At 42.0% G+C, this 25,353-nt stretch overlaps 2 protein-coding genes across 3 annotated transcripts in view; one reads left to right on the forward strand and one right to left on the reverse strand.

The window, feature by feature from the left end:
• Nucleotides 1-25,353, reverse strand: part of FAM104B (family with sequence similarity 104 member B) — a 78,072-nt gene that overhangs the window by 45,113 nt on the left and 7,606 nt on the right. The gene's annotated exons all lie outside the window — the stretch shown is intronic.
• ALAS2 (5'-aminolevulinate synthase 2) lies at nt 297-24,572 on the forward strand. 2 transcript variants are annotated; one of them, XM_006193722.3, is made up of 11 exons: nt 297-753; nt 7,643-7,838; nt 8,510-8,632; nt 9,461-9,571; nt 11,980-12,202; nt 12,756-12,940; nt 15,396-15,575; nt 18,080-18,244; nt 18,809-19,077; nt 20,982-21,144; nt 24,279-24,572. In XM_006193722.3, exons 2-11 carry the CDS (start codon nt 7,658-7,660, stop codon nt 24,440-24,442), a joined length of 1,764 nt encoding a protein of 587 aa, XP_006193784.1. In that variant the 5' UTR covers nt 297-753; nt 7,643-7,657; the 3' UTR covers nt 24,443-24,572. The 2 variants fall into 2 exon arrangements, with proteins under 2 accessions (XP_006193784.1, XP_032331040.1); XM_032475149.1 differs by having other exon boundaries at nt 8,555-8,632; nt 24,279-24,567.

Consider the following 25,353-nt stretch of genomic DNA (forward strand, 5'->3'; position numbering starts at 1 on the left):
TCAAAATTTTAACTGTATATTCTGAAAGGGAGAATAGTGCTTAAAGAGTATAGATTCTGGAACCAGGTTGCCTGGGGTAATAGATAGGCTCCGTACTTACAAGCTGGGTAATTATCAATTAGTTACTTCACCTCTTTGAGCCCCAGTTTCTTCATCTTTAATGTGGGGATGGTAGTGCCTATTTCATAAGGTCCTTACAAGGATGAGCCAAATTAATCCATAAAGCACTTAATGAAAGGTCTGAGCATAGTAATAAGCACTCAGTCAACATTGACCAGGTACTGTTAAGTGCTTTATGTACATGTTACTGAACTGTTACAATGACCTAGATGTCGTGTATGGAAGCAGATGGTTACAGAGCCCCTCCCTGTTGTGCTACAGTTGTTCTGAATTTTATTGCCCTCCTTTTACAGTTGAGGAAAATGAGGGTCAGAGAGATGGTTTTCCTTAAGGTACCCTAGCCATATAGGGATGGTCTGATTCCAAAGCCCAGAAAGCTCTTCCTACTCTAGAGGGAGAAGAGAAAGAAAATAGAAAGAAGACAGCCATTGCTGGGTGAGGGAGGAGGCAAGAGGGGACTACATTGGGTTTTATCTCTAGCAAGGGCCTGAGATACCTTTGGGGCCAACGCAGGGCCAGGCCAGCAGAAGGCAGAGTGGGTGGAGCTGAGCCAAGGGGGAAGGGATAAAAGCCAGGTCCTGACCACAGTACCCACCCACCCGTCGTTCGTTCGTCCTCAGTGCAGGGCAACAGGTAAGAACTGCTTTCAGTCTGGTGCCCTCTTTCTTGGTCTGCTTGCCTACCTCAAAGCTGTATAGGCTGGCTCTCCAGCCTGACTAGATCTGACTTTAATCTGTTGCTTAGAATCTGTCACTCTTATTTTCTTTTCCCCCTGCTATGTCTCTTTCTGTCTTTCCCTGTTTACAGCTTTCCTTTGTCTTTTTCCTCCTTGTTTCCTCTCTTTTTTAGTTTTCAAGATGGCTCACTTCATTACTCTCTGACACTATAGCTTTCTCTTATTTTTCCTTTGTCTGAGTTCTTTATGTATCTTTTCCTCTAAATCTCTCTCCATTCCATCTCTTTCTTTCTACTCTGTATCTCAGTCTCTGTATTTCTGTCTCTTCCTTTCCTTCTGTGTCCCCCAGGAAGATGTCTTGATATTTCTTCTGGCAATTCTCCATTCCTCCCTCACTTTGACTCCTTCTCTCTGCTCAGCTGACAGCACTGCTCAATGGGTCGGAGCCCAGGGGGCCAGAGGTAGGAATAGAAAAATAAGTGAATGTGGGGATGATGGGAATGATGAATTGGGTAGGGAGAGATTTGAAGGAATTGAGAGATGAGTAATTAGCAAAAACAAAGGGAGAAGGTAGGAGAAGAATGTTGTGTCACTAAAAGGGCCCAATGCTGAAACTCAATAGATTTGTATTCTCACAGTGTGAGACCCTAGGCAAGTCCTTCACACTCTGAGGAAAAGGGCTTTGCCTATGATTTCAACAACCTCTTCTAAGTTTGATTTCGTGGTCTTGTAAATGTTTCCATCTCTAAGAATTTCTGATTTTGATTCCAGGTATCTAAAAGACTCTGTGATTCTTCCGTGATGGGGAGAGGGTGCTAGGAAGGGAAGTAAAGCCTGATGATTCCAACTCCTGAAGAGAAGTGACCACATCTCCTCCAGACTTAATTGATTATTGCAAAGCAGGCCACAAAGGGGAGAGAGGGGGCAAAGAACACTGCAATGAGTGTTTCCGGCTCTCTTCTCGGGTAGAATTGTGTTGGCCCCTCTGATCTCTGGAACTGCAGATTGGCTGTTGACATCAGAGAGGATTTTAAGGTGTAGGGAAAATCTTGTAGTAATGGTGTCACTTGGTCCAATAAGTTATCTTTTGGGGTGAAAGCATTGTTTTAAGAAGACCCCTAGTAAAGACTGCTACACAATGATTGCATAAGTTGTTAAATGGTAGAATGAATGAATGAACAAATGAATGAATGTTCCTCAGTGCCTGAAATTCCACTTCAGTTAGAAATTTGTTTCTTTGGTAAAGGCACTGGTCACAGTTCAAAATCAAATGTCCCAGAAAGGGACCTGTTAGTGCAGCAGAGTGGATTGATGTCTGGGGTCAGGCTCTCAGTCAGGAGAATATGTAGTAATATTTGAATCATAGATCCATAGTGGTTAAGTTAGGAGGCTCTGGAACCAGATTAATTAGGTTCAAATCCTGTTGCTGCTACTTACCAACTCTGTGACCTGAACAGGTTACTTAATCTTTTGGGGCCTCAGTTTGCTCATCTTTGAAATAAAGTTGATATTAGTATATACCTCACAGGGTTGTCATGAGGATTAAATAAATCAATGTACGTGAAGCATTTACAGAGGGGTCGGGCACAGTGGTGAGACCTCTGTGAGTTTGTTAAAATCTGATGGAACCTATGAAATTATCTAGTCGAATGTCTGTGGAGAAACTGAGGCCCAGAGTGGGAAAGTACAAAAGCCCAAGGTCACATAGTAATTTGTAACAGAATAAGGAGAAGAATTAGGATTGAGACAAGAATCAGGGTAACAGACCTGGTCTGGTGTATTCATGATGTTACTTCCCTTGGCTATATCTTCACTTTCCCTACAAATAAAATGTAGAATATGAAAATAGTAGATAACATTTTTTCAGTATTTACTCTGGGATAGGCACTCTTCTGTATACTTTACATAGATTATCTTACTGAATCTTCAATATTGAACAAGACTGTCCTTGTTATTACTATATTTTAAAGATATAAGACATAGAACAGAGACATGATTTTTCTAAGGTCCAGAGCTAGTCAGTGGTGGAGACAGGATTCAAATGCAAGTAGTCTGGCTCCAGAGGCTGTGCTCTTAGTACCCTAAATTGCCTAAAATACTCACTTGATTCAATTTTGCTCACTCCAATCTCATGATAGGTAGTGAGGTAGCATGGAAACAGAGCTCAAGGTAACTAGACTACAAGGTTATGGGTCATTAAGTTGGGCAGGCAGGGTGAGGCAGGGCAAATTCCAGGAAAAGAGTATCAGAACAGATAAATTGAAACTGAAGCTTGAAAGAATTTGATAATTCAACAAATTCCAAGAAGTGGTCTATGTTTTCCCAGGTCTCTGAGAATATCATGGCTAAAAGTCCCTTAGAGACGATGTATATATAGAACTTCTGTTTATAACCTGGTGGGGGGGACTCACCATCATCCCAAGGCAGGACTAGACTTTGCTTCCAATCTTGGAGGTTTTCCTTCACATTACATACCCCAATTTTGCTGTCATTATTATTGTTAATGCTGGGGAAAGGAATTTGCAGGAGCCTGGAACCTGGCCATCTGCCTTGCCTGCCTCTCCCTGGGACATCCACCCTGCTTCACCACCAATAGCCCCAGCCAGATGCTCAGACATGATTCTAGAAAGGAACTCCTCTTCTCTCCCACACCCTGGTCTCAGCTTGGGGAGTGGTCAGACCCTAAATGTGATAAACGCTGGGGGCTTTATCTGTGTTCTGCAGGCTCAGCTCCACGATCTTGAGCCTTTGCAAGCAGGCAGGGGAAGGGAAACTCGTATCTCTAGATATGAAGTAGGCATCAAATCCAATTCACTACCTACCATATGAGTTAGAGGCAAATTCCTTACATTTGACAGCTGATGAAAGCTGAGACCCAAAGAAGATAAGTTACTTTCCAAGATGTGCAACAGGGAGTTGGGGAGCTGGAATTGAAATGAGAAAAGCTAACATTCATTGAAAACTTACTATGTGCCAGGCACTGTCCTACAGTCTTAATATGAGTTTCATTTAGTCCTTTCAACACCACTTGGCCTTTCCCAATTTCAGGAACTACACTCCCTACCCCCTGTACCGACCTATGCTCCTATGACAGCCTGTGAGAGTTGGAGGGAGGATGCTCTGGGGTGGAAGAAGAGGAAGAGATTGCTTTGTGAGTTAAGGGGAGGGTGCTTGCTCTGTGAGATCTAGAAGGGAGGGGTATTGTTCTGTAAGAGGTAAAGGAGGTTGCCATATTGATGACACGGCCACCAGTTCCTCCTGCTCGCTTGTCCCCCACAACATAAGGCCCTATATGTTAGAGGTGCTGTTAGGTTCTACTCAGTAGCTTTCCTGGTGGTGGCAGAGCCTTAGTCTTCCCACATTCCTCCACCTCTGTCCCATTGTCCTGTCCCATATCTTTTCTCACCCTCTGATGCTGGATCTCCAGTTTGCCCTTTTTCTTTCTTTTCCTTTTTAAATTGAAGTACAGTCAGTTACAATCTGTCAATTTCTGGTGTACAGCACAATGCCCCAGTCATGAATATACATACATATATTCATTTTTGTATTCATTTTCATTAAAGGTTATTATAAGATCTTGAACATAGTTCCCTGTGCTATACAGCAGAAAATTTTTTAAATCTGTTTTTATATATAGTAGCTAACATTTGTAAATCTCAAACTCCCAAAGTTATCCCTTTTCACCCCCTTTCCCTGGTAAGCATAAGATTGTTTACTACGTCTGCAAGTCTGTTTTCGTTTTGTAGGTGAGTTCATAGTGTCCTTTTTTTCCTTTTTTTAAAGATTCCACATATGTGTGATATCATATGGTATTTTTCTTTCTCTTTCTGGCTTACTTCACTTAGAATGTCAATCTCTAGGTCCATCCATGTTGCTGCAATTATTTTATTCTTTTTCATGCCTGAGTAGTATTCCATAATATACTAGTGTATAAATATGTGGTGTATAAATATCCTATTACCCAGTCATCTGTCGATGGACATTTCGGTTGCTTCCATGTCTTGCAGTTTGCCATCTTCTTTTCATCTATTTCCCCCTCTTGCTCTCTCTAGCTCTCCTTTTCTTTGTATTTCTCAGACCTCCCTCATCCCAATCCCCAACCTACCTTAACCACCTCACTGTCTCAATCCTTTGATCTTGTCTCTACTCCCTTGTCCCTTCACTCAGTCTCACTCTCCTCTCCCTTAGTAGAGCCAAGTTCCTCTTCCCATAACTCTTCCTTATTGTTCTCCCCAACCCCCATGATCTCTGACAGCATTTCTCCTTTATCTTTGTACCTGACTGACTCTACACCTGCTGGATTCTCCCCTCTCTTGCTTTCAGTTTTCTGAGTCTTTGTATATTCCTCCGTGCTCATTGATCTCTCCTTATGTCTCTTTTGTGTCCCTCTGTCTATCTGTCTCTGACTCTACCTCTAACCTGTGACTCAGTCTCTCTCTCTTGCTCTCCTTCTCTTCTCTCTTTCATTCTTTCTCTCATCTCAGTCTCTTTCCCAGTTCTTCTGTATTTCCCATCATCCTCTTGTCCTCCATTTTTCTGGATCAGTCCTCTTCTCCCTGTTCTTATCTCTACCTGTCCCTTTTCCTTCTGGCTTTGATCTTTCTCTTTCCCAAAATTTCTGTTCTCCTAATAACTCCACCACTACCACTACACCTTTGTTCTCTATTACTTTCCTACTTTTATCTTTCCTATTTTTTCTTTTCTTATGACTCTTCCCCTACTCTCCTTCTCTTTCCTCCATTTGGGTCCTTATTGATTCATTAATTTACTCCCAAATTCAACAAATATTTATTGAATGCCTCTATGTGTATTTGATTATTTTATTCTGATTTTCTCTCTGCCCCCTTTCTCTCCTCTGTCTTAGCCTCCACCTCTTTCATTCAACCATAGATTTGTTTCCTAGACTCCCTGGGTCTTGCTTTCACCTACTCCTCTCTCTATGCTTTTCCTAAAGCCAGGGGGAAATCCAACGACAGTAAAATGCCAGTCTGGTGGCACATGGTGCCCATTTGTCTTATTCCCTGAATCTACTTAAGCTTAGTACCTGAGGCCTCAAGCTCCTTGCCTCTCTGGCTGGGCCTGCTCAGGAAATACTCCAAGCCAAGTCTCATGAGCCCTGGTCAATGGAATCTGTCTGCATTAGCAGGCTGAATATTCATTTGGCTGAGGCCAATATTCTTAGAAAGATTCATAGCCTTAAGTGATGATCAAAGGATTGGTGGGTTGTCAGCTCTCAACCTGCCACATACAATTACACTTCAATGATCCTTAGCATCACAGAGGGGGTCAGTGGCAGAGTCTGAATCAGAATCCAGGCTTTCTTTTTTTTTTTTTCTTATATTCATTGTCACATTTTTTTCTCTCTGAGCTACCATAAGATCTTATATATATTTCCCTGTGCTATATAGTATAATCTTGTTTATCTATTCTACATTTTGAAATCCCAGTCTATCCCTTCCCATCCCCCGCCCCCTTGGCAACCACAAGTTTGTATTCTATGTCTACGAGTCTGTTTCTGTTTTGTATTTATGTTTTGTTTTCTTTTGTTTGTTTGTTTAGATTCCACATATGAGCGATCTCATATGGTATTTTTCTTTCTCTATCTGGCTTACTTCACTTAGAATGACATTCTCCAGGAGCATCCATGTTGCTGCAAATGGCGTTATGTTGTCAGTTTTTATGGCTGAATAGTATTCCACTGTATAAATATACCACCACTTCTTTATCCAGTCATCTGTTGATGGACATTTAGGCTCTTTCCATGTCTTGGCTATTGTAAATAGTGCTGCTATGAAAACTGGGGTGCAGGTGTCTTTTTGAAGTAGGGTTCCTTCTGGATATATGCCCAGGAACAGGATTCCTGGGTCATATGGTAAGTCTATTCTTAGTCTTTTGAAGGATCTCCAAAATGTTTTCCACAGTGTCTGTACCAAACTGCATTCCCACTAGCAGTGTAGGAGGGTTCCCTTTTCTCCACAGCCTCTCCAGCATTTGTCATTTGTGGACTTTTGAATGATGGCCATTCTGACTGGTGTGAGGTGATACCTCATTGTAGTTTTGATTTGCATTTCTCTGATAAAGAGTGATATTGAGCATTTTTTGATGTGCCTATTGATCATTTGTATTTCTTCCTTGGAGAATTGCTTGTTTAGGTCTTTTGCCCATTTTTGGATTGGGTTGTTTGGTTGTTTCTTATTAAGTCATATGAGCTGCTTATATATTCTGGAGATCAAGCCTTTGTTGGTTTCATTTGCAAAAATTTTCTCCCATTCCATAGGTTGTCTTTTTGTTTTACTTATGGTTTCCTTTGCCGTGCAGAAGCTTGTAAGTTTCATTAGGTCCCATTTGTTGATTCTTGCTTTTACTTCTATTGCTTGGTCTACCCAAGACTTTTCTAGGAAAACATTTTTGAGATGTATGTGAGATAATGTTTTGCCTATGTTTTCTTCTAGGAGGTTTATTGTATCTTGTCTTATGTTTAAGTCTTTGATCCATTTTGAGTTTATTTTTGTGTATGGTGTGAGGGAGTGTTCTAGCTTCATTGATTTACATGCTGCTGTGCAGTTTTTCCAACACCAGAATTCAGGCTTTCTGGCCTCCAGTTGAAGCTCTTTCCTTCACTCCTTTTGCCTAATGGTCAATTTCCTATTTCTTCCTTTCTGATGTCCTATTGGCATATTGTAACATTGGGAAAGTTCTTACCCTGGAATGACAATAAGGGCATATCTGGGAAGGGCAGCAAGCATTGGGTGAGAAGCTAAAGGCAAAGGACCAAACACAGGAATGACCCTTGGCTTATGGCCAGGTCTTCATAGTGGAATCTCATCTCTTCCACATCTTCTACAGAACTTCAGGCTCAAGATGGTGGCAGCAGCCATGTTGCTACAGCGTTGCCCAGTGCTTATCCGGAGCCCCACAGGCCTCCTGGGCAAGATGATTAAGGCTCACCAGTTCCTGTTTGGCATAGGACGCTGTCCCATCCTGGCCACCCAAGGACCAATCTGTTCTCAAATCCACCTTAAGGCAACCAAGGCTGGAGGAGGTAAGAAGACACCGCTGGCATATGAGGGGAGGGGAGAATGTCTGGGTCCTGGAGATATTTCAAGGTTTCAAGTCATGCCAGTCATTATTACCTAATAATTGGGAGGATTCATGTGAAAAGTGTCAAGGAAGAATGAGCTGGCCTAAAACTACACCTGGACTCTGATTTCTGGCAGTATCTCTAAAAAGAGTCTCTCATGCCCTCATGCTCTATATACGTCAGTCATGCTGAAACTACTTAAAATCGCTTGGATTAACTCTATTGTTTCAAGTTTCTGTGCCTTTGCTCCTGTGAAATGACCCTTTTCCATAATCTTTACCAGAGTATCTCATACTTTTCATGCAACACTTAACTTGGGCATCACCTCTTTCCTCTATGAATCTTGCCTAGACTTCTAGCTTGCCCAGTTCCAATTCTTGGTCATGTACCTTCCCTCTTCTAGCCTTCCATAGCCCATGTCCTCCCTCCCATCCCAGCACTATTCATAATGTGTCTTCAGGATGTGTGATTCCCAACAACTTAGGAGCTCCTCTAGCATAGGGACCAGATACATCCATCTCTGTGTCTCTACCATAACCTGAGATAGAACTTTGGGATATAGTATTCTCAGTGACCATTGTTAAACTTACAGCTAGAAATTCACTGCCACTTACTCTCTGAACTTTGCATAGACTCTCCATCTTTGGCCAAGAGCCACTGTCCTTTCATGCTGTCAGAACTCCAGGATGGCAAGAGTAAGATTGTGCAGAAGGCAGCTCCAGAAGTCCAGGAGGATGTGAAGACTTTCAAGACAGGTTGGAGTTAAGTTCCTCCTCATCTAACTTCTAAACCTAATGCTTGAATTCACTTCATCATGGTCCTATGCTAGGCTAATCCAAGGGCAGCTAGTACACATTCCATGATGGGAAGTCCAGTCTTTTCCAGGGGAACCATGGTAAGCAATAGCTTAGACTGTACACTGAAATGCACCCTCCCCAACACACACACACACATGCTTCTGTAACTTTTAGCTATTAGCCTAAAATGAGCCCTCTAGAGTCCTGCCTCCTCTCTCCCAAGTGGCTAAATGGACCCCAAAAGGCTGGGCTCCCACATTTAAGCAATATTGCTCCATGACAATCTGGATTTGCATGAAAGAGTAAGTTTTGGTAGCAGTACATCCTTTAGAAGGGCATGGAGCCCAGGTCAACTCAATTGGTGCAGATCACTCAAGATAATCACACTTAAAAGGTGACTACACTGTCAACATCTTTAACAGGCTTTGGGGGGATATCATTAAGGGTAAAATTTTCAAAACTGAATTGTAATGACTTTCAGAAAAGAGTAAGATACATTGTCCTGCCAAGTGCAACACCCAACATTGCTGCCCCAGTTACCTCACCCAAGGGAAAGTCCTGGTGGGAAGAAGTGTAATTCACTTTATGAAAGGTTTCTTGACACATAAGTCTCCACTTGGGGAGATGAGAAGGAGCTCACTTTGCAGAGTATTTATTTTCTCTGCAGAAGGCTTTCCTACTTCCTAACCTTGAATTTTTATATGTTGTACTGAGTTTAAAGAGGTTATCACATGCTTTATCCCCCACCCCCTCTTCATGACCAATGAATCCTATACTCCCTTTCAGACCTGCCCATCTCCCTGGCCTCAGCCAGCCTGAGGAAGCCATTCTGCAGTCCCCAGGAACCAGAGAAAATTTCAGAGAAGGTCACACACCTGGTTCAGAACAACATGACTGGTGAGTTTGCCAAGGTGGAAGTAGAAGGGGTAGGAATATGAAAGGAATGCTGAAAATGGCTTCTGCCACATAGAGGAAATGGCAAGGAAGCACTTTAGAGTCAAAGGGAGTCTAAGCTTAAATTTCAATGCTGGCACTTGCTAGATCCGTGTCCTTTGGAAAGTAAGTCACTTCCCTGCAGTGAGATTTTAATACAGCAACAGGTTATCATAAGAAGGAAATAAAATTACATTTATGGAAGTGCTTCTAACTTGTTATGAGGCCTCATTTCTTCTTAGGTTTATTCCTAGTAGTTCTTCTCTGTGATTCCTTCAAAAACTCTCATCTTTCACAGAAAGCCTTTTTCCCTCTGTGGTATGTGTTTATATTCATTTTTCATTTCACATGATTCATTGTAAACTATTTTCAACAAATACAGAAAAGTATAAAGAGAGAAATTTAAATCAGAGTTTCACCATCTACCATTAACTTTTTGTTATATTTTCTTTGAAATATTTTCTTGTGACTAAACATATACACACACACCTCCTACACTTCCCTCTACACACATGTTTTTATTAGAAATGTGATCTTATTCTACCCAGAGTTTGTTATTATGCTTTGTTCACTTAACACTATGTCATGGGCATTATTCCATGATTCTAAACACAGAGCTGCATAATTATTAATGGTTGGAGTGTGTTCTGTAGCATGGATGCAACATCATTTAGTTCATCAAGCACCTATATTTCAGGTAATTGTTTCCAATTTTTTGTGTGTATACTTCCAGTTTCCATTTATGTTGGTTTTATGTACATACAAATGTACCCAAGATAATGCATAGCATTATCTTAGACTTAGTATGGATATACTAGAGATTGTTTAGCTATTCCTCTATTGGGTTGCTTCCAATTTTTTCTATTACAAACAATGGTGCAACAAACATCCTTGAATATACCTCTTCATGTACAAAGGTAAGTGTTTCTCTAGAATAGAGATTAAGAGGTGGAAATTCTCAGGATGTAAGGGTGTGTACATTTTCAATATTAATAAATATTGCCAATTAGCCTTCCAAAGTGGTATACCAGTTATCAAAAAGAGAATCCATTTTCTCACACACTCTCCAGCACTTGATATTACCAAATTTTTAAATCTTTATCAGTTTGATGGGTGAAAACTTATTTTTGCAGTTTGAATTTCTCTGATTAAGCATCTTTTCTACATTTATTGAATTGTCTGTTAATACTCTTCGTCAATTTTTTCTACTGGGTTTAAATTTTTCATAGTAATTTTTCAGAGATTCTAAAAAATAATTCTGGATATCAATCATTTTTCTGTTAAATATGCTACAAATATCTCCCTAGGTATGTCAGCATGTGCATTTAAAAAACTCTTGGTATATATTTCCAAACAGCCTTGCAGCAAAGATATTACCCATTTACATCCCTACCACATAAGCTGCCATCTGCAACAACCAAGATTTCTGTCTCATGTATAGAGTTCAAGAGTTTAACAAGTCCTTTGGCATACATTATTTCAATTTGTCCTGAAAATAGGGTTGCTCCATTTTGTAATGGTAGTGGTTAAGGAAGTAGACTCTAGGTCACTTATTTGTAGGCTACTTACAATGCTGTATGACCTTGGTCAAGTTATCTAACCTCTATATGCCTCATTTTCCTCATTTGTAAAATGAGATACTAACAGAACTATCCACATAGGGTTGTTGTGAGGAATAAATGAAATAGTATCTATAAAGCTTCTAACATAGGGCATTACATGAAATAGGCACTCATTCAATGTTGGCTATAATAATATAACTAAATATTAGCTATTACTACTACTACTACTACTACTACTACTACTACTACTACTACTACTACTACTACTACTACTACTACTATAGTCATAATAACACTACTATGTGCCAGACATTAGTTTGGGTGTATTACATTCTGTTTGTCATCAGATGGTCACAATTTTGCAAGGAAGATATTATTAGCCCCATTCTACACAGAAATTGAAAACAAGAGGATCCTTGACTTGCTCAAGATCACACAGCTAGGAAGTGGCAGAGCTATGACTAGAAACTAGATCTGTCAATGCTCTTTACAGTGAAGCTGGAAGTAGTGATTCCAGTAAGGAGGCTGCCATACTAACCTCGGGAAAAGAGATGAGGCCATGCCAGGGGTAGGAAGCCTGAGTGACTGTATAAGTAAATTACTAAGTGAATGAGCCAGTGAGTAAGAAAAGGAATGGTTGAATGAAGTAGTATAGAGTTAATGTGGACCAGTAACCTAATGACTAATCAAAGAAATGAATAAATGGAAAGAGAATTGGAGAACTCAAAAATCAACAGCATGAATAAAATATGGACTAACCAGGAAGTGATTTAAAATGAATTCTTTCCATCCCCATCTCTACTCCCACAGGAGACCATGTCTTTGAGTATGACCAGTTTTTTAGGGACAAGATCATGGAGAAGAAACAAGACCACACCTACCGTGTGTTCAAGACCGTGAACCGCTGGGCTGATGCATACCCCTTTGCTGAACACTTCTTTGAGGCATCTGTGGCCTCAAAGGATGTGTCTGTCTGGTGCAGTAATGACTACCTGGGCATGAGCCGGCACCCTCGGGTCTTACAAGCCACACAGTGAGTAGAAGGGTCTGAGCCATGAGGTGTGGGGATACATTTAAAGAGCCAAAGCCACATATGGAAGGAAAAGGCAGATCTGGCAGTGGAAACTTGGGTTCCACCCACCCCTCTTGTCCAAGGTCCTCCAGCAAATCTGACCCTCAGACATGAACTAAGTCAACAAACTATGCTTTCCAAACTCTTTTGTGTCCAGTGATATGGAGGAGAGGATGAGAAATTGAGCAAAGCCCACTCCCATGAGTTCCTACTCTGGCTACAGAATGAGTATTACCAGAGATGTTGTGCAACCTCCTCTTGAAGGTCTTCCAAGCTAGTCAAGTTTAACCTAGCTTCTCCCTCCATCCCTTCAGCCTGAGAGGGCAGATCCCTTTCCCCCCATCGTCCCCATCCTGCCCTCTGCTTGGTCATAGAGGACATGGTTCATACAGGACATGGTTCATACAGAATCACTAAGTTGATATTGACACCCATCAAGGAAGAGAAACTTACCCAGTTCCTCAGTATCTGACAAGGGTTCCTTCTTGTCTCCCGTCTGTTTTCTCCTGGCCAGAGAGACCCTGCAGCGTCATGGAGCTGGAGCTGGTGGTACCCGCAACATCTCGGGTACCAGTAAGTTTCATGTGGAGCTGGAGCAGGAGCTGGCTGAGCTGCACCAAAAGGACTCAGCCCTGCTTTTCTCTTCCTGCTTTGTGGCCAATGACTCTACCCTCTTCACCTTGGCCAAGATACTGCCAGGTAAGCCTGGGGCCTGAGCTTTGTTCAGGGCTGGTATCCTGCACTTACTGTCTTACTGTCTCCGGCACTCTTCTGCTGTTTTCTAAGTTAACTTGCTCCCACTGCCCTTCCTTTTCCCCCACCTTATGTATCCTCAGCACTGGATGAGTATGTCCCTCTCCTTTCTCCTCTTCTGCACATAGGTTCAAAACTACTCCTGAGGAACACTGCCCAACCTCACAAAAAGGTAACATCATAAATTTGTCACTTCCCAACTCAACTGGACTCTTAACACTTATAAATACATAAGTCCTCTTATGTCCCTATATCAGCTTTTTCAAACTTTCTTCCTCCTTCTAAAACCTGTGGCTACCTCCTCCTTCACTCTTAGCAAACAGCCTCACATCTTACATCACAAAGAAAACGGAAGCCACCAGACAAGAACTCCTTTAACTTATAGCTATCAAATTTATCTGATTGTTCATCTACCCTTCTTTCATTCTTTTCTTTTACAAATTGAAGACGCATCTCTCCTTCTGCCCAAAGCCAGTCCCTTTGCTTGTACAGCAGATCCCATCTGGATCCCATCTTCCTACTCTCCCACTCTAGCGAATAATGTCCTCAACTTATATGCTTGTCATCTTTCCCTCGCAGCCCAACCCCAGGTAAATATAATTCTCTATCTTCTCTATGTCAATCCTTGTCTTATGTAATTGCTCAGATGGTAGCCACATGGTCCCCAACCTCTACTAGGTCCTCTATGCTCTCTGGAAATCCTGTTTCTACTGTCAGCTTTCCAAGTCTCGAGGGAAGCTTTGCCAAATCCCCATTCTCCTCAGCCTTTTTACACCTCCACTTCACCTTTACCCACAGCAGATAACCTCACCTTCTACCACAATGAAAATAGAAGATCCCAGGCAACAATATCCTCAGCTCCTTGCCTCAAACTACTTACAAACTTATGAGCATCCCCACATGTCCTCTCCTTGCTCCTTCTCTCCTGTCAGTGGAAGAGTTGCCCTTTTTCTTGTTGACTAATCCTTATGTTGATGCTCTGTGCCCTCTACCTCCTCAGGAACCTTGATCTATGAGTTTCCTCTCTCCCTCCTGTATCTTCAGCCTCTCCCTCTCCTCAAACATGTTGAAGTCTCTTGCATCTCATAAAACCATTTTCCCCTCATCACTCTCTAGCTACTGCCCAATCTCTCTTCTCCATATAACAGGAAAACTGCTTGAGAGAAGTCTCCACATTTGCTATGTACTTCCTCACTTCTTGCAGATTTTTCAGTACACTGTAAACATCTCCATTGCTTCTCAGAAAATTTTTCTGAGATCACATGTAACCCCAACTAAAGACAACATCTTTGGGAATTTTTTCAGTAAACCCCCCTCTTCAACCATTAGAATTCAACTTCTTGCCATTTCCTCTGCCACATCCTAGCCTAGACTAACATAATTTTCTCAATTTCACATTTGCCTTCCTACAGTATGTTCTTCACAGCAGTCATGATATTTTAAAAATGCAAACCTATCTTTATTACTCTCCTGTCTCAAACCCTTTAATAGATCCTCACTGCCCTTAGGACCAAATCCAAACTCTTTATCATGCCTTCTAAAACCCTCAATAATCTGGTCTCTTTCTACCTTTTCAACCTCATCTTTTGACATCCATCCTCTCTTTCATTCAATAATATATTCATTCATATATTTATTCACTTATAAATCAGTAATTTGTTTTTCATCCATTCATTCAAGGAAGGTTTACTTAGCCTTAATCTGGGTACCAGAAACAAAAAGATAAAAAGATGTAGTTCCTGCTCTCAAGAAACTCCCAGTCTACTTATCTTTCACAGCAGGTCCTCCAGAAAGTCACGCCTGACTTCTGCAGGTAGAAGTGATCCCTTACTCTAATGAAAAGCCAAAGTTCTTTGATGTCAGTGCAGTTTGGGTGGGTCAGGAATTAATCCTCTTCACTCATTTCTCATCTCTACCTATTTTCTCAGCATTGTCCAGTTAAAAACCCCTGCATTTCCTAAAGAAAGGTCTTCCCCTCTCTGGACCTTAGCTTCCTCACATGTACATTTAAGGGACTGGATTCCATGGTCACTAATGGCCCTTCCTGCTCTGACTTGTCATGAGCTTATGACAAGTCATGTGAAAGTCTGGTAAGTGTCTACCCTGTAACTATAACCAGAGGGATGCTACCTATAAGAGGTGGGATTTCTCTTAGACCAGGAAGAATTTAGCATCAGCCCAAGTCAACAAACATTCTCTGGGTGTAGGAGTCAGAATTTCAGGGCAGAAGAGTTCTTCCAAGAGAGGAAGAGGTGTAACAAAGGCTTCCAGAGGAGGGAGAAGCAGAGCAGAATCTTCAAAGGGAGGAAAGGATTGGCTCTCTGCCCCTGCCAGGTCAGTCCTGACATTGAAGTTTGAACACTGGGACAGAAGCTTAAGAATTATGCATCTGGCTCTTCAGGGTGTGAGATTTACTCGGATGCGGGCAACCATGCTTCAATGATCCAAGGTATCCGCAATAGTGGAGCAGCCAAGTTTGTCTTCAGGCACAATGACCCTGAACACCTGAAGAAACTTCTAAAGAAGTCCAACTCTGAGACACCCAAAATTGTGGCTTTTGAGACTGTTCACTCTATGGATGGTATGTAAACGTGTGAGTGTTATGTTTACTAATATTAGTCTCATGAAAACCATGACGATAATGATAACAGCTAACATTTATAGAGTGCCTATTATGTGCCAAGCAAAAGTATTAGTATTTTATATGTATGAATTCACTTAATCTTCACAATTCTGTGAGGTGGGTGCTATTATTATTTCTATTTATTTACATGAGGAAACAGACACAAACAAGTGAAATGACTTGTCCAAGGTGACACAGCTGGTAAATGCCAAAGGATAGAGGCAACTATTACACTGGTCTCACAGGTTAAAAGACTAAAGTTCAAAGACAGCACCCAATTTGTCTTGGTTGTCTCAGTAAATTTGTGCCAAGGTGAGTATTTGCACCCTAGGATGTATGACTCCAATTCCTTCATAGGATATTCCCTCCATTAGAAATGATGTGCAAATCAGTCATCCCAGTGTCTAGTTTCTGCAATGGAAAATTTCACAAACCACTGCCTGGGAGAGTTTTCAAGGTCCAGTACGAAGTATTGGAATCAAAATAGGTTTTCAAGTCAGGAAGACCCTGGTTCAAATCCCACCTTTGGCACTTCCAACTCTAAGACTTGAAAGAGCTCTTCAACTCTCTGAGTTTTTCCTAAGGTAAAATGTCTCCTTGTAAGAATTAGAGATGATGAAAATCATTCCATTTATTTTGACCTAAGTAGGAAAAAAATGACCTTGACTCTTCTACCTCTTTTCTTTTCCCAACTGAAACCATGCTCATTCTGTTGCTGCCCCTCTTTAAGGAGAAATCATCTGTTTTAGGCATAACCTTCTGGATTTATTAGAGGGAAGAAATTCTCACTTCATTTCAATTTGTCACTTTTCCAACTGAAACAAAGGGGAGTCCACAGTATTCCCTGAGTTAGTCAACGTAAGTGCCATCAGCATCATGTAATGATGCACGGGGTGTGGAATCAGATTATCCATGTTCAAATCCCAGCATCACAATTTACTAGCTTGGGCAAGTTTCTTAATTGCTCTGTGTCTCAGTTGCCTTATTTTTTAAAATGGAGGTGATAATAAAAGAGTAACTGTGAGAATTAAGTGAGTTAATATATGTGAAGAACTTACTGTCTTGCCCTCTCCCACATTCTACAACTAGCAATAAAGTAAAGCCATCCCATGATAATATTTCTACCACTGAGACTACTCTAATTCATTACTTCTCTAGTAGAAACCATGTTGGGACCATTCTAGTTCCTTACATTTGCAAATGAATGGTTCCTTATTTTTTTTGGTGGAAACTCTTCCTAAACTGTCAATCATAGGGCCAAATTACTCCCATTGAAGTGATGCTTGAGCCGTCACACTATCCTCTTTATCTTAGGCTCCAACTCCTGTGGTTGCTTCCCTTCATGTTGTCCCACCAGTTGTTCACATACTTTAATCCTGGCCTGGAGTCCCTGTTCCCACCTGAAGAAGTTACTTCTGTATTCCAGCTCCCTGCACCATCAGTTTCCAGGGATAGGGAATGGCAGTGGTGTGGATTCTCATATATGCAGAGTGGTCACAAAGTCTATATATGATATTCACAGCCATTTGAAAACCTTATAAACAACTATCAACATAGCAGATATATAGAAAAACAGGGGAAAGTGGTAAATCTGCATGGAAAATGTAGAGAAACATACGGATTACATCTAATTCACTTTCATTCAATAGATTGAGCCTGACATTGACAGAGATGAGAAAGAAATACATTTCCACAGAGCCACAGAAAATACAGAAACAACAGAGGCACAAAGAAACTCAGAAAGAGACACAAAGATACAGAGAAAGACAGAAGTCAGAGAGGTAGACATAAAAGGACACAAACAGTGAGAAAGAGAGAAGTGAGGGAGCTGAGGGAGGGAATGAGGACAGAGACAGAGAGAGAGGAAGGGGAGAAGAGAGAAAAATTAAAAAAGGCAGGGACAGAAAAGTAGAGCCATAGAAACAAAGATAGAAATGGCTACAAAAAGAATGAGTGACAGAAATCCAGAAAGACAGAATCAAGGAGGACCAGTAAAGAATAAAGATATTGACAAGGCTGCCAATAGCACCGGGCCGAGGGGGTGAGTGGGATCTGAAATCAGGACTACATTAACCTGGAGCAAAAGGTGGCTTTTTTCCATTTATTTAAACAAAGGCATCATATAGGCTAGTGCCAACCCTAGATGGAAATACACAGACTTGCAGGGGTAAAAAAAGAAGCAGAGAGGCTGGCAAATAGCATAAACAAGAGGACAGATTTTATCAGAATGAAGTAAAAATAGACAGACAAGCCATAATCTCAAACTGGGGAAAACACACACACAGCTTGGGTGGGAGTGAGGTGGAACCAGTCAACAGATATAAACAGGTTTGGCATAATCTCAACTGAGGGCACACACACTCCCTCTCTCCCATCCCAAAGTAGTTATGGGTCTCAAATTCCATGCTGAGATGAAACTGGGGAAGGGTTATAATCTAACCCTATCTGTTCGGTTTTCTCAGGTGCCATCTGTCCCCTTGAGGAGTTGTGTGATGTGGCCCACCAGTATGGGGCTCTGACCTTTGTGGATGAGGTTCATGCTGTAGGACTATATGGGTCCCGGGGTGCTGGGATTGGAGAGCGTGATGGAATTATGCACAAGATCGACATAATCTCTGGAACTCTTGGTGAGTGAGTCCCTTGGGTTGCCCTTACATACAATCCAGAAATGAGGCCCCTGGAAAACCCTTTTCCTCCTCCTCCCCAAAGCTGCAGGAGCTATTATGAGTAGAATTTATAGCTTCAGGCTATGGAACTCCTGGATCCTATCCTCCCATTCCCACCCTGCTGCAGAGTTGCTGAGAAAGTGTGGCAGGATTTTTGAGCTGGGCCAAATAGCCAGGTTCAACTCAGTGAGTGGAGAGTTGTGGCTCTAAACTCTCCCCCCACCCCAGCCTCAAGCTTCATTTTTAGCTCCACTTTTGGGCCTAACCAGTTGAAGGTCTCCACCCAGCTCCTGCCTATCTGGTCGTTGCATATGGCAGGACTTGAAAGTCCTATCTCAAAGCAACAGAATTATCAGCTCTGTATGCCTTGTCATGGACAGGAGAGATGACCAGAGCCCTGGGAAGGGAGTCTGGAGCTCCAGCTTCTGGTGTACCTCCTTGTGTCACCCGGGGTATGACCCTGTTCCTCATGAGATTGATAATGGGGTCTGTGTATATCATCCTCCCTCTCCTCCCTGTCTCCAGGCAAGGCCTTTGGCTGTGTGGGAGGCTACATTGCCAGCACCCATGACTTGGTGGACATGGTGCGCTCCTATGCTGCTGGCTTCATCTTCACCACTTCACTGCCTCCCATGGTGCTCTCTGGGGCTCTGGAATCTGTGCGGCTGCTCAAGGGAGAGGAGGGCCAAGCCCTGAGGCGAGCCCACCAGCGCAACGTCAAGCACATGCGCCAGCTACTAATGGACAGGGGCCTTCCTGTCATCCCATGCCCCAGTCACATCATCCCCATCCGGGTGAGAGCCCCACCCTGTCCCTTGCGTTCTCCACTTATCTATTCTGGGAGCCTCCACACACCCAGCAAACTGACACCTGCTCCTGTCATCAACTCTTTGCTTTCTTGTTAATCACCCTCCTTACTGCCAGCTTTGTTAGCCTTTTTGAACAATTATCAGCCATTCTGGATTAACCAGTCTTGTTTTGTTTTGTTTTGTTTGTATTAGCTGTTGTTTTCTTGTTAACCATCCTTATTGCCAACTTTGCTACCCTTTCTGAAAAATTATCAGCCATTCTGGATTAACCACTCTTTATTTTTTTGGCATTAGCTATTATCTCATGCTTATTAGACTGTTCTGACCCTCACAATACTGAATACTGGCCTATAATTCAGTGTTTATCAAACTGTGGCTCACGACCATTAATGGGTTACAAAATAAGTTTAGCGGGTTATGACTATCATTAAAAAATACAATAGAAAATGTTGGGGTACATCACACATAGTAAGGGTATCATTTCATAAGAAATTTAATTCAGTTGTATACTTGTATACATGCATGTTTATGTGTATGTGTGTACAGTATGGTCATGGAGTGAAATGTTCTTCTTACTGAGAACTAGTTAGAAAATATAAAATCAAAAGCCATGGACTAGCTGCTATTTCAGATTCCCAACTATGCTTGAGTGTTTACTGCCTTTAAAAATGAACTGCTTTCTTAAATGACATCTATTAGTGTGTGTCAGAAAATTGAGTGTGGGAAGGACACTTTTTATAACTGTTTTATGGAAGAGAAAGAGTCACTGTTCCCTGAGCTAACCCAAAGTTCCCTTGAAAGACTACTTTTGTAAATATGTGTTTTTTTAATTAACTCAGTGACAGCACCCCAGAGGTGGCTTAGCGGGTTTATCTTCTTACCCAGAACCATCCCCAAATTAACATACTAACTAAGCAAAACCAGTGCACTTGCTCTACAAACAGCTTCAAGACATGGTCCCTAGCGCCACCTCCTTCCAGCCCCATTTAAAAAAAATTTTTGAAAGATAGTTGATTTACAATATCGTGTTAGTTTCAGGTGGGGTGACTGAGTTATTTATATATATATATATATATATATATATATATATATATATATATATACACACACACACACACATACACATATATATGTATTTTGTGTATATAAATACAAATATATACACACATATATATAACTGAGATTCAGTTATAAGTGATTCAGTTATATATTTTTTTCAGACCATTTTCCATTATAGGTTATTACAAGATATTGAATAAAGTTCCCTATGTTATACAGTATATCCTTGTTGCTTATCTACTTTATGTATAGTAGTTTGTTAATCTCGTACTCCTAATTTATCACTCCCTGACCCCTTTCCCCTTTGGTAATCCTAAATTTGTTTTCTGTCTGTGAATCTGTTTCCATTTTGTTTATAGATTCATTAGTATTATTTTTTAGATTCCACATATAAGTGATAGCATATATTTGTCTTTCTGTCTTACTTCACTTAGTATGATATTCTCTAGGTCCATCCATGCTGCTGCAAATGGCAATATTTCATTCTTTTTTATGGCTGAATAATATTGCATTATATATGTCACATCTTCTTAAACTAATTGTCTGTTGATGGACACTTGAGTTGCTTCCATGTCTTGGCTATTGTAAATACTGCTGCTATGAACATTGGGGTGCATGTATCTTAAATTTGATTGCTGACTCCAAACAACTCCTTGATAGAAATTCTGGAGCTGCCACTGACTAAGCCTCTTATGAAAAACTATGTCCCCAAACTCAGTGGCATTCCTTAATCTGGTTCCCTCCACCTGCTTAATGGAGATAGCGATAGTGGGACCAGGGTGGCAGATACTAACAGGGCAGATATTAACAGGTTTTTCTCTTGAGCCCAGGTGGGTGATGCTGCACTGAACAGCAGGATCTGTGATCTCTTGCTCTCCAAGCATGGTATCTACGTGCAGGCAATCAACTACCCAACTGTCCCCCGGGGTGAAGAGCTGCTGCGCCTGGCACCCTCCCCCCACCACAGCCCTCAGATGATGGAAGACTTTGTGGGTAGGTCTTCAACATGAGTGCCTACAGCACTCTTCTTCCCTTCAGCCCCAGGATCTGAAGAAATTGAGAGAATGGATGCCATTCAGTTTAACAATATATTACTGGAACATCTATTGTGTGCCAGACCCTATACTAGGGTCATAAATGAATGAGAAACAGTCCCTAGACTCAAAGGGCTTCAGTCTGGTTGAGAAGGCCATAGCAGGCCCAAACAATGACTTCAAGGGGTGATCTAAGTTCAGCGAAGATAATACATGGGGGAGTTGTGAGAGCAGAGAGAAGAGGCCTGACCCAACCTGTGGGATTCAAGACAGGCTTCTTAGTGGAGATGACACCTGAGCTGAGTCTTGCAAAGGTGTGTGGTATTGAACCAAGAGAAGAAAAAGGGCATGGAAGGGGTATTCCAAGCAGAAGGAAGAGCATGAAGAAAGACAAGGAGGAGGGTGAGAAGTAGCCTGGGATATACCAAGAACAATAAGCAGGTGTTACTGGAGTGCAGAGTAGTAAGAATGGAGTAGGGGAGGGGAGTGTCTGTCTATGAATCTACAATGCAAGATTTACAGGCTTGTAGAGCTGACTGAGTAGCTTGGATTTTATCTTGAAAGATGCCAGTTTAGTCCATTCACCTAAAGTTAACTTGGTTCCTACTGAGTGCAGGGCCTGGAGTAGAGCAGGTTCTCATTCCAAGTAGGCAGTTGACGATATAGCAAAGGAGACAGACATAAAGATGGATGGTACTGGTCCAGTGTGATGAGCTCCAGTATTCTGTGAGCTGGAGGGAGAGTGCTTATGTATGGCTAGCAAGGGTAGGAAGGGTGAAATTAAGGAGGCTTTGTGACTAAGGAAGTCCTTCTGCTGCAACTTGAAGTACACATGGTATGGTGTAAGGACACTCCAGAATAAGTGAATTCCATAGATCTAGAGATAGGAAAAGAGGGTATGCATTGGTAACAGTCATTCTGTTTGTCTGGAGCAGAGGCAGAGTGAGAGTTCAAGGAAGATGGGTAGGTGTCATTCATTCATTCACTTAAAAACATCAAATAATGCTAGCCAACATTTATTAAGTACTTACCATGTGCCAAGAACTGTTCTAAACACTTTACATGTATTAACTCATCTAATCCTCATGGGGTAGAGGTGGTATCATAAGCATTTCATTTTATATATGTGGAAATTGAGGCATAAAAAACACATAATAACTGGTCTAAAGTCACATAGCTACTAGATTTGAACTGGGGAGTCTGTCTCTACCTCCTTGCTTGATTTACTACCTCTCTGAGCTGATGATCCAGACTTCTGGACCTTTCGCTGTCTTTTCAGTTGCTCTGGGCTTCAATTATAGAACTCTCAGTACTTTCAGTTCTCCAAGTGCCCATGTATGCTGAGCTTTTGCAGGAAAGAAATATGAGAGAGAGGCATCCACCCTGACTCCACCAGTCAATCCTTCAACCTCACAGCCAACCCATTGTGAAATCTTACAAACGTTCTCTATAATCTCAAATCTGCTCTCTTTTCTCCACTGCCACTTCTTTCATCCATGTCAATGGATTTCTTCCTAACAAATTTTCCTGTTTCTCTCTTGCTTTCTTTTTAATCCCTTATCCATGCTGACCACCAGAGGGATTTTCCTAAAAACCTGATCATAGAGCTCCCTTGCTTAAACCTCTTCATATTTCCCTATTTTTGAGGCTACAGCAGTGGTTTCCAAGGTGAGGCATGCAAGATGATCCAAAGGGTAAGGGGATTTATTAGAATTTCATGTTTACTTTTTATCTTAAAAAATAGGAAATTAAGCATTATTGATATTGATCGCTAATATACAATGATACATGTAGAACACACATAGATTGGGGATGTTAGAACTTTTGTACTGAGAGGATGTAGAGCCCCCAAATTGGAGACCCCTGGCCTGTAGAACAGTCGAAGCTCCCTGGCATGGCATTCAGTAGCCTCAACAAGCTGACCTCTATGCCCTCACCTCTTCCCCACAGTGATTTTATTTCTCCAGCTACACAGAATGACTTATATTTTCCTCATTTTGCTCTATTCACTTATCTCTGGGACTTTGCTAACAACGTTCCCTTATGATTGGAGTGCCTTCCCTCACCCCTTCCTCTGGCTTATTTCTTTTCATCTTCGAGGATTAACCAGGCATCCTTTCATTCATTCTTTCAACAAATATTTGTTGAGTACCTACTATGTGCTAGACACTGTTCTAGGTGCTAGGGATCCAGTAGTAAACAAAACAGACACAAAATCCCTATCATTCTGGAGCTTACATTCTTATGGAAGGAGATAGTCAAAAACACTTTAAAAATAAGCAAATTAAATAGCATGGTAGTTCTAAGCGCTATAGGGGGGAGCGCAGAAAAAAGGGGGATAGAAAGTGCTGGGAGTGGTGTACAGGGGCTAGTTTGGAGGAGGGCTGTAGCATTAAATAGAGTGTTAAGGGTAGAGAATACCAAGTTGACACTTCAGTAAAGATATGAAGGAGGTGAAGGAGTTAGCTGGGCAGAAATCTAAGCGGAGGGCATCCCAGGCAGAGAGAACAGCCTAAGACAGGGAAGACCCTAACACAGGAGTATTCCTTTGGAATTTGAAGAACAGTAAGTAGATGAGTGTGGATGGAGTGGTGTAAGCAAGAGGGAAAGAGAAAATTGAGGGGAGAGGGGCAATGTGGGGCCAGCCTATATAGGGGACAGTAGGTCATTGGAAGGATTATAGCTTTAACTCTGAAATGGAGTCTTCTGAAGGATTTAAGCAGAGGAGTCACATATCTGACTCAGGTTTTAACAGAGTTGCTCCGACTTCTATGTTAAGAATAGACTGACAGAGAAGAGTAGAAGCGGGGAGCTCCATTAGGAAGCCACTGTAATATTTCAGGTTAAGAGTTGATAATGGCTCAGGCCTGATGGTAGCATTAAATGTGATGAGAAGTGGTCAGATTTTGAAGGTAGAGTCAATGGTATTTGCTGATAGATTGGATGTGTGGTAGGAAAGAGAAAAATAAAGGAAGGGCTCAAAAATTTTTGTACTGAGTAACTGGAATTGCCATCAACTGAGATGGGTAAGGCTCAAAGTAGGATTAAGACCTACTCTAACAGATTCTTTCCTTCCCCCCCCGCCACCTGCAGAGAAGCTGCTGGCAACCTGGAATGAGGTGGGGCTGCCCCTCCAGGATGGATCTATCGCTGCCTGCAACTTCTGTCACCGTCCTGTGCACTTCGAGCTCATGAGCGAGTGGGAACGTTCCTACTTTGGGAACATGGGGCCTCAGTACGTCACCACCTATGCCTAAGAAATCAGCCGCGTTAGATCCCCACCCCACCTGCACTTCACTTGGGGCTGGGCCTTCTCCTGTCCTCTGCTTTGTAGTGTGCCTCTAGCTGACTTAGGTCTTAAAATAGAGAGCAAAGTGCAGCATTTGTAGCCCTTTGTTTGACAGAAAGCATACAACTGCATTATACCTGACTCCCTGAAACAAGTGACAGAACCACAAGGAAACCACAGATCACCTGTTCGTCTGACCATCCCATTTTACTGACAGGGAAACTGAGATCCAGAAAGAGGAAGGTGGCCAAAAACTACAGTGAGTTGCACACAGAGCCAGGACACTTGGCAGGTTTGTATGAAATGGTTCTTTCCCTATGGTTTCAACAAAAATCCAAGGATTGACTCTTCACTGGTAGGCCTTGCAACCTGAGCCCCAGGTAGCCCCTGAAGCCAGGAAATGTCATCACCACAAACCAACCATGGTTCCCCAAAACCTCGGAGGTATTTTCCAGCAGAGAGAACGGATGTCCTCCTCAACCCATTACCGTCTCTTTCCTTCCTACAGCACCTTATAGTATAGGACTTAAACAGTCCTTCTTCCCAAGGTGAGAAAGAGGTTGCCTATAGCAATAGCAAGCAATTTGTTCAATGCACTTTTCCAAGTCATAGCACACAGCAAACATTTGCATGGCACACTTGGGTGAATTAATGATACTACTTAGCTAGGAGGCGATCTTTCCTGACACTTCTGCAATTCCTGGTCCTGCCTGGCGACTCTAGGGTTAAGGAACCCATTTCTCTCTACCATGTTATCCATTTGTGGCAGCTGTGAGACCCACCAGCATTAGTTTAAAGCTACACGGCCCACTTGAGCTTTCTGCCACACCACACTCACTTCCCTTGCTGATCCAACCTCAGTAGTGCAGGGAACCCCGA

Source organism: Camelus ferus, chromosome X, assembly GCF_009834535.1.
Source record: "Camelus ferus isolate YT-003-E chromosome X, BCGSAC_Cfer_1.0, whole genome shotgun sequence".
NCBI classification, from domain to species: Eukaryota; Metazoa; Chordata; class Mammalia; order Artiodactyla; family Camelidae; genus Camelus; species Camelus ferus.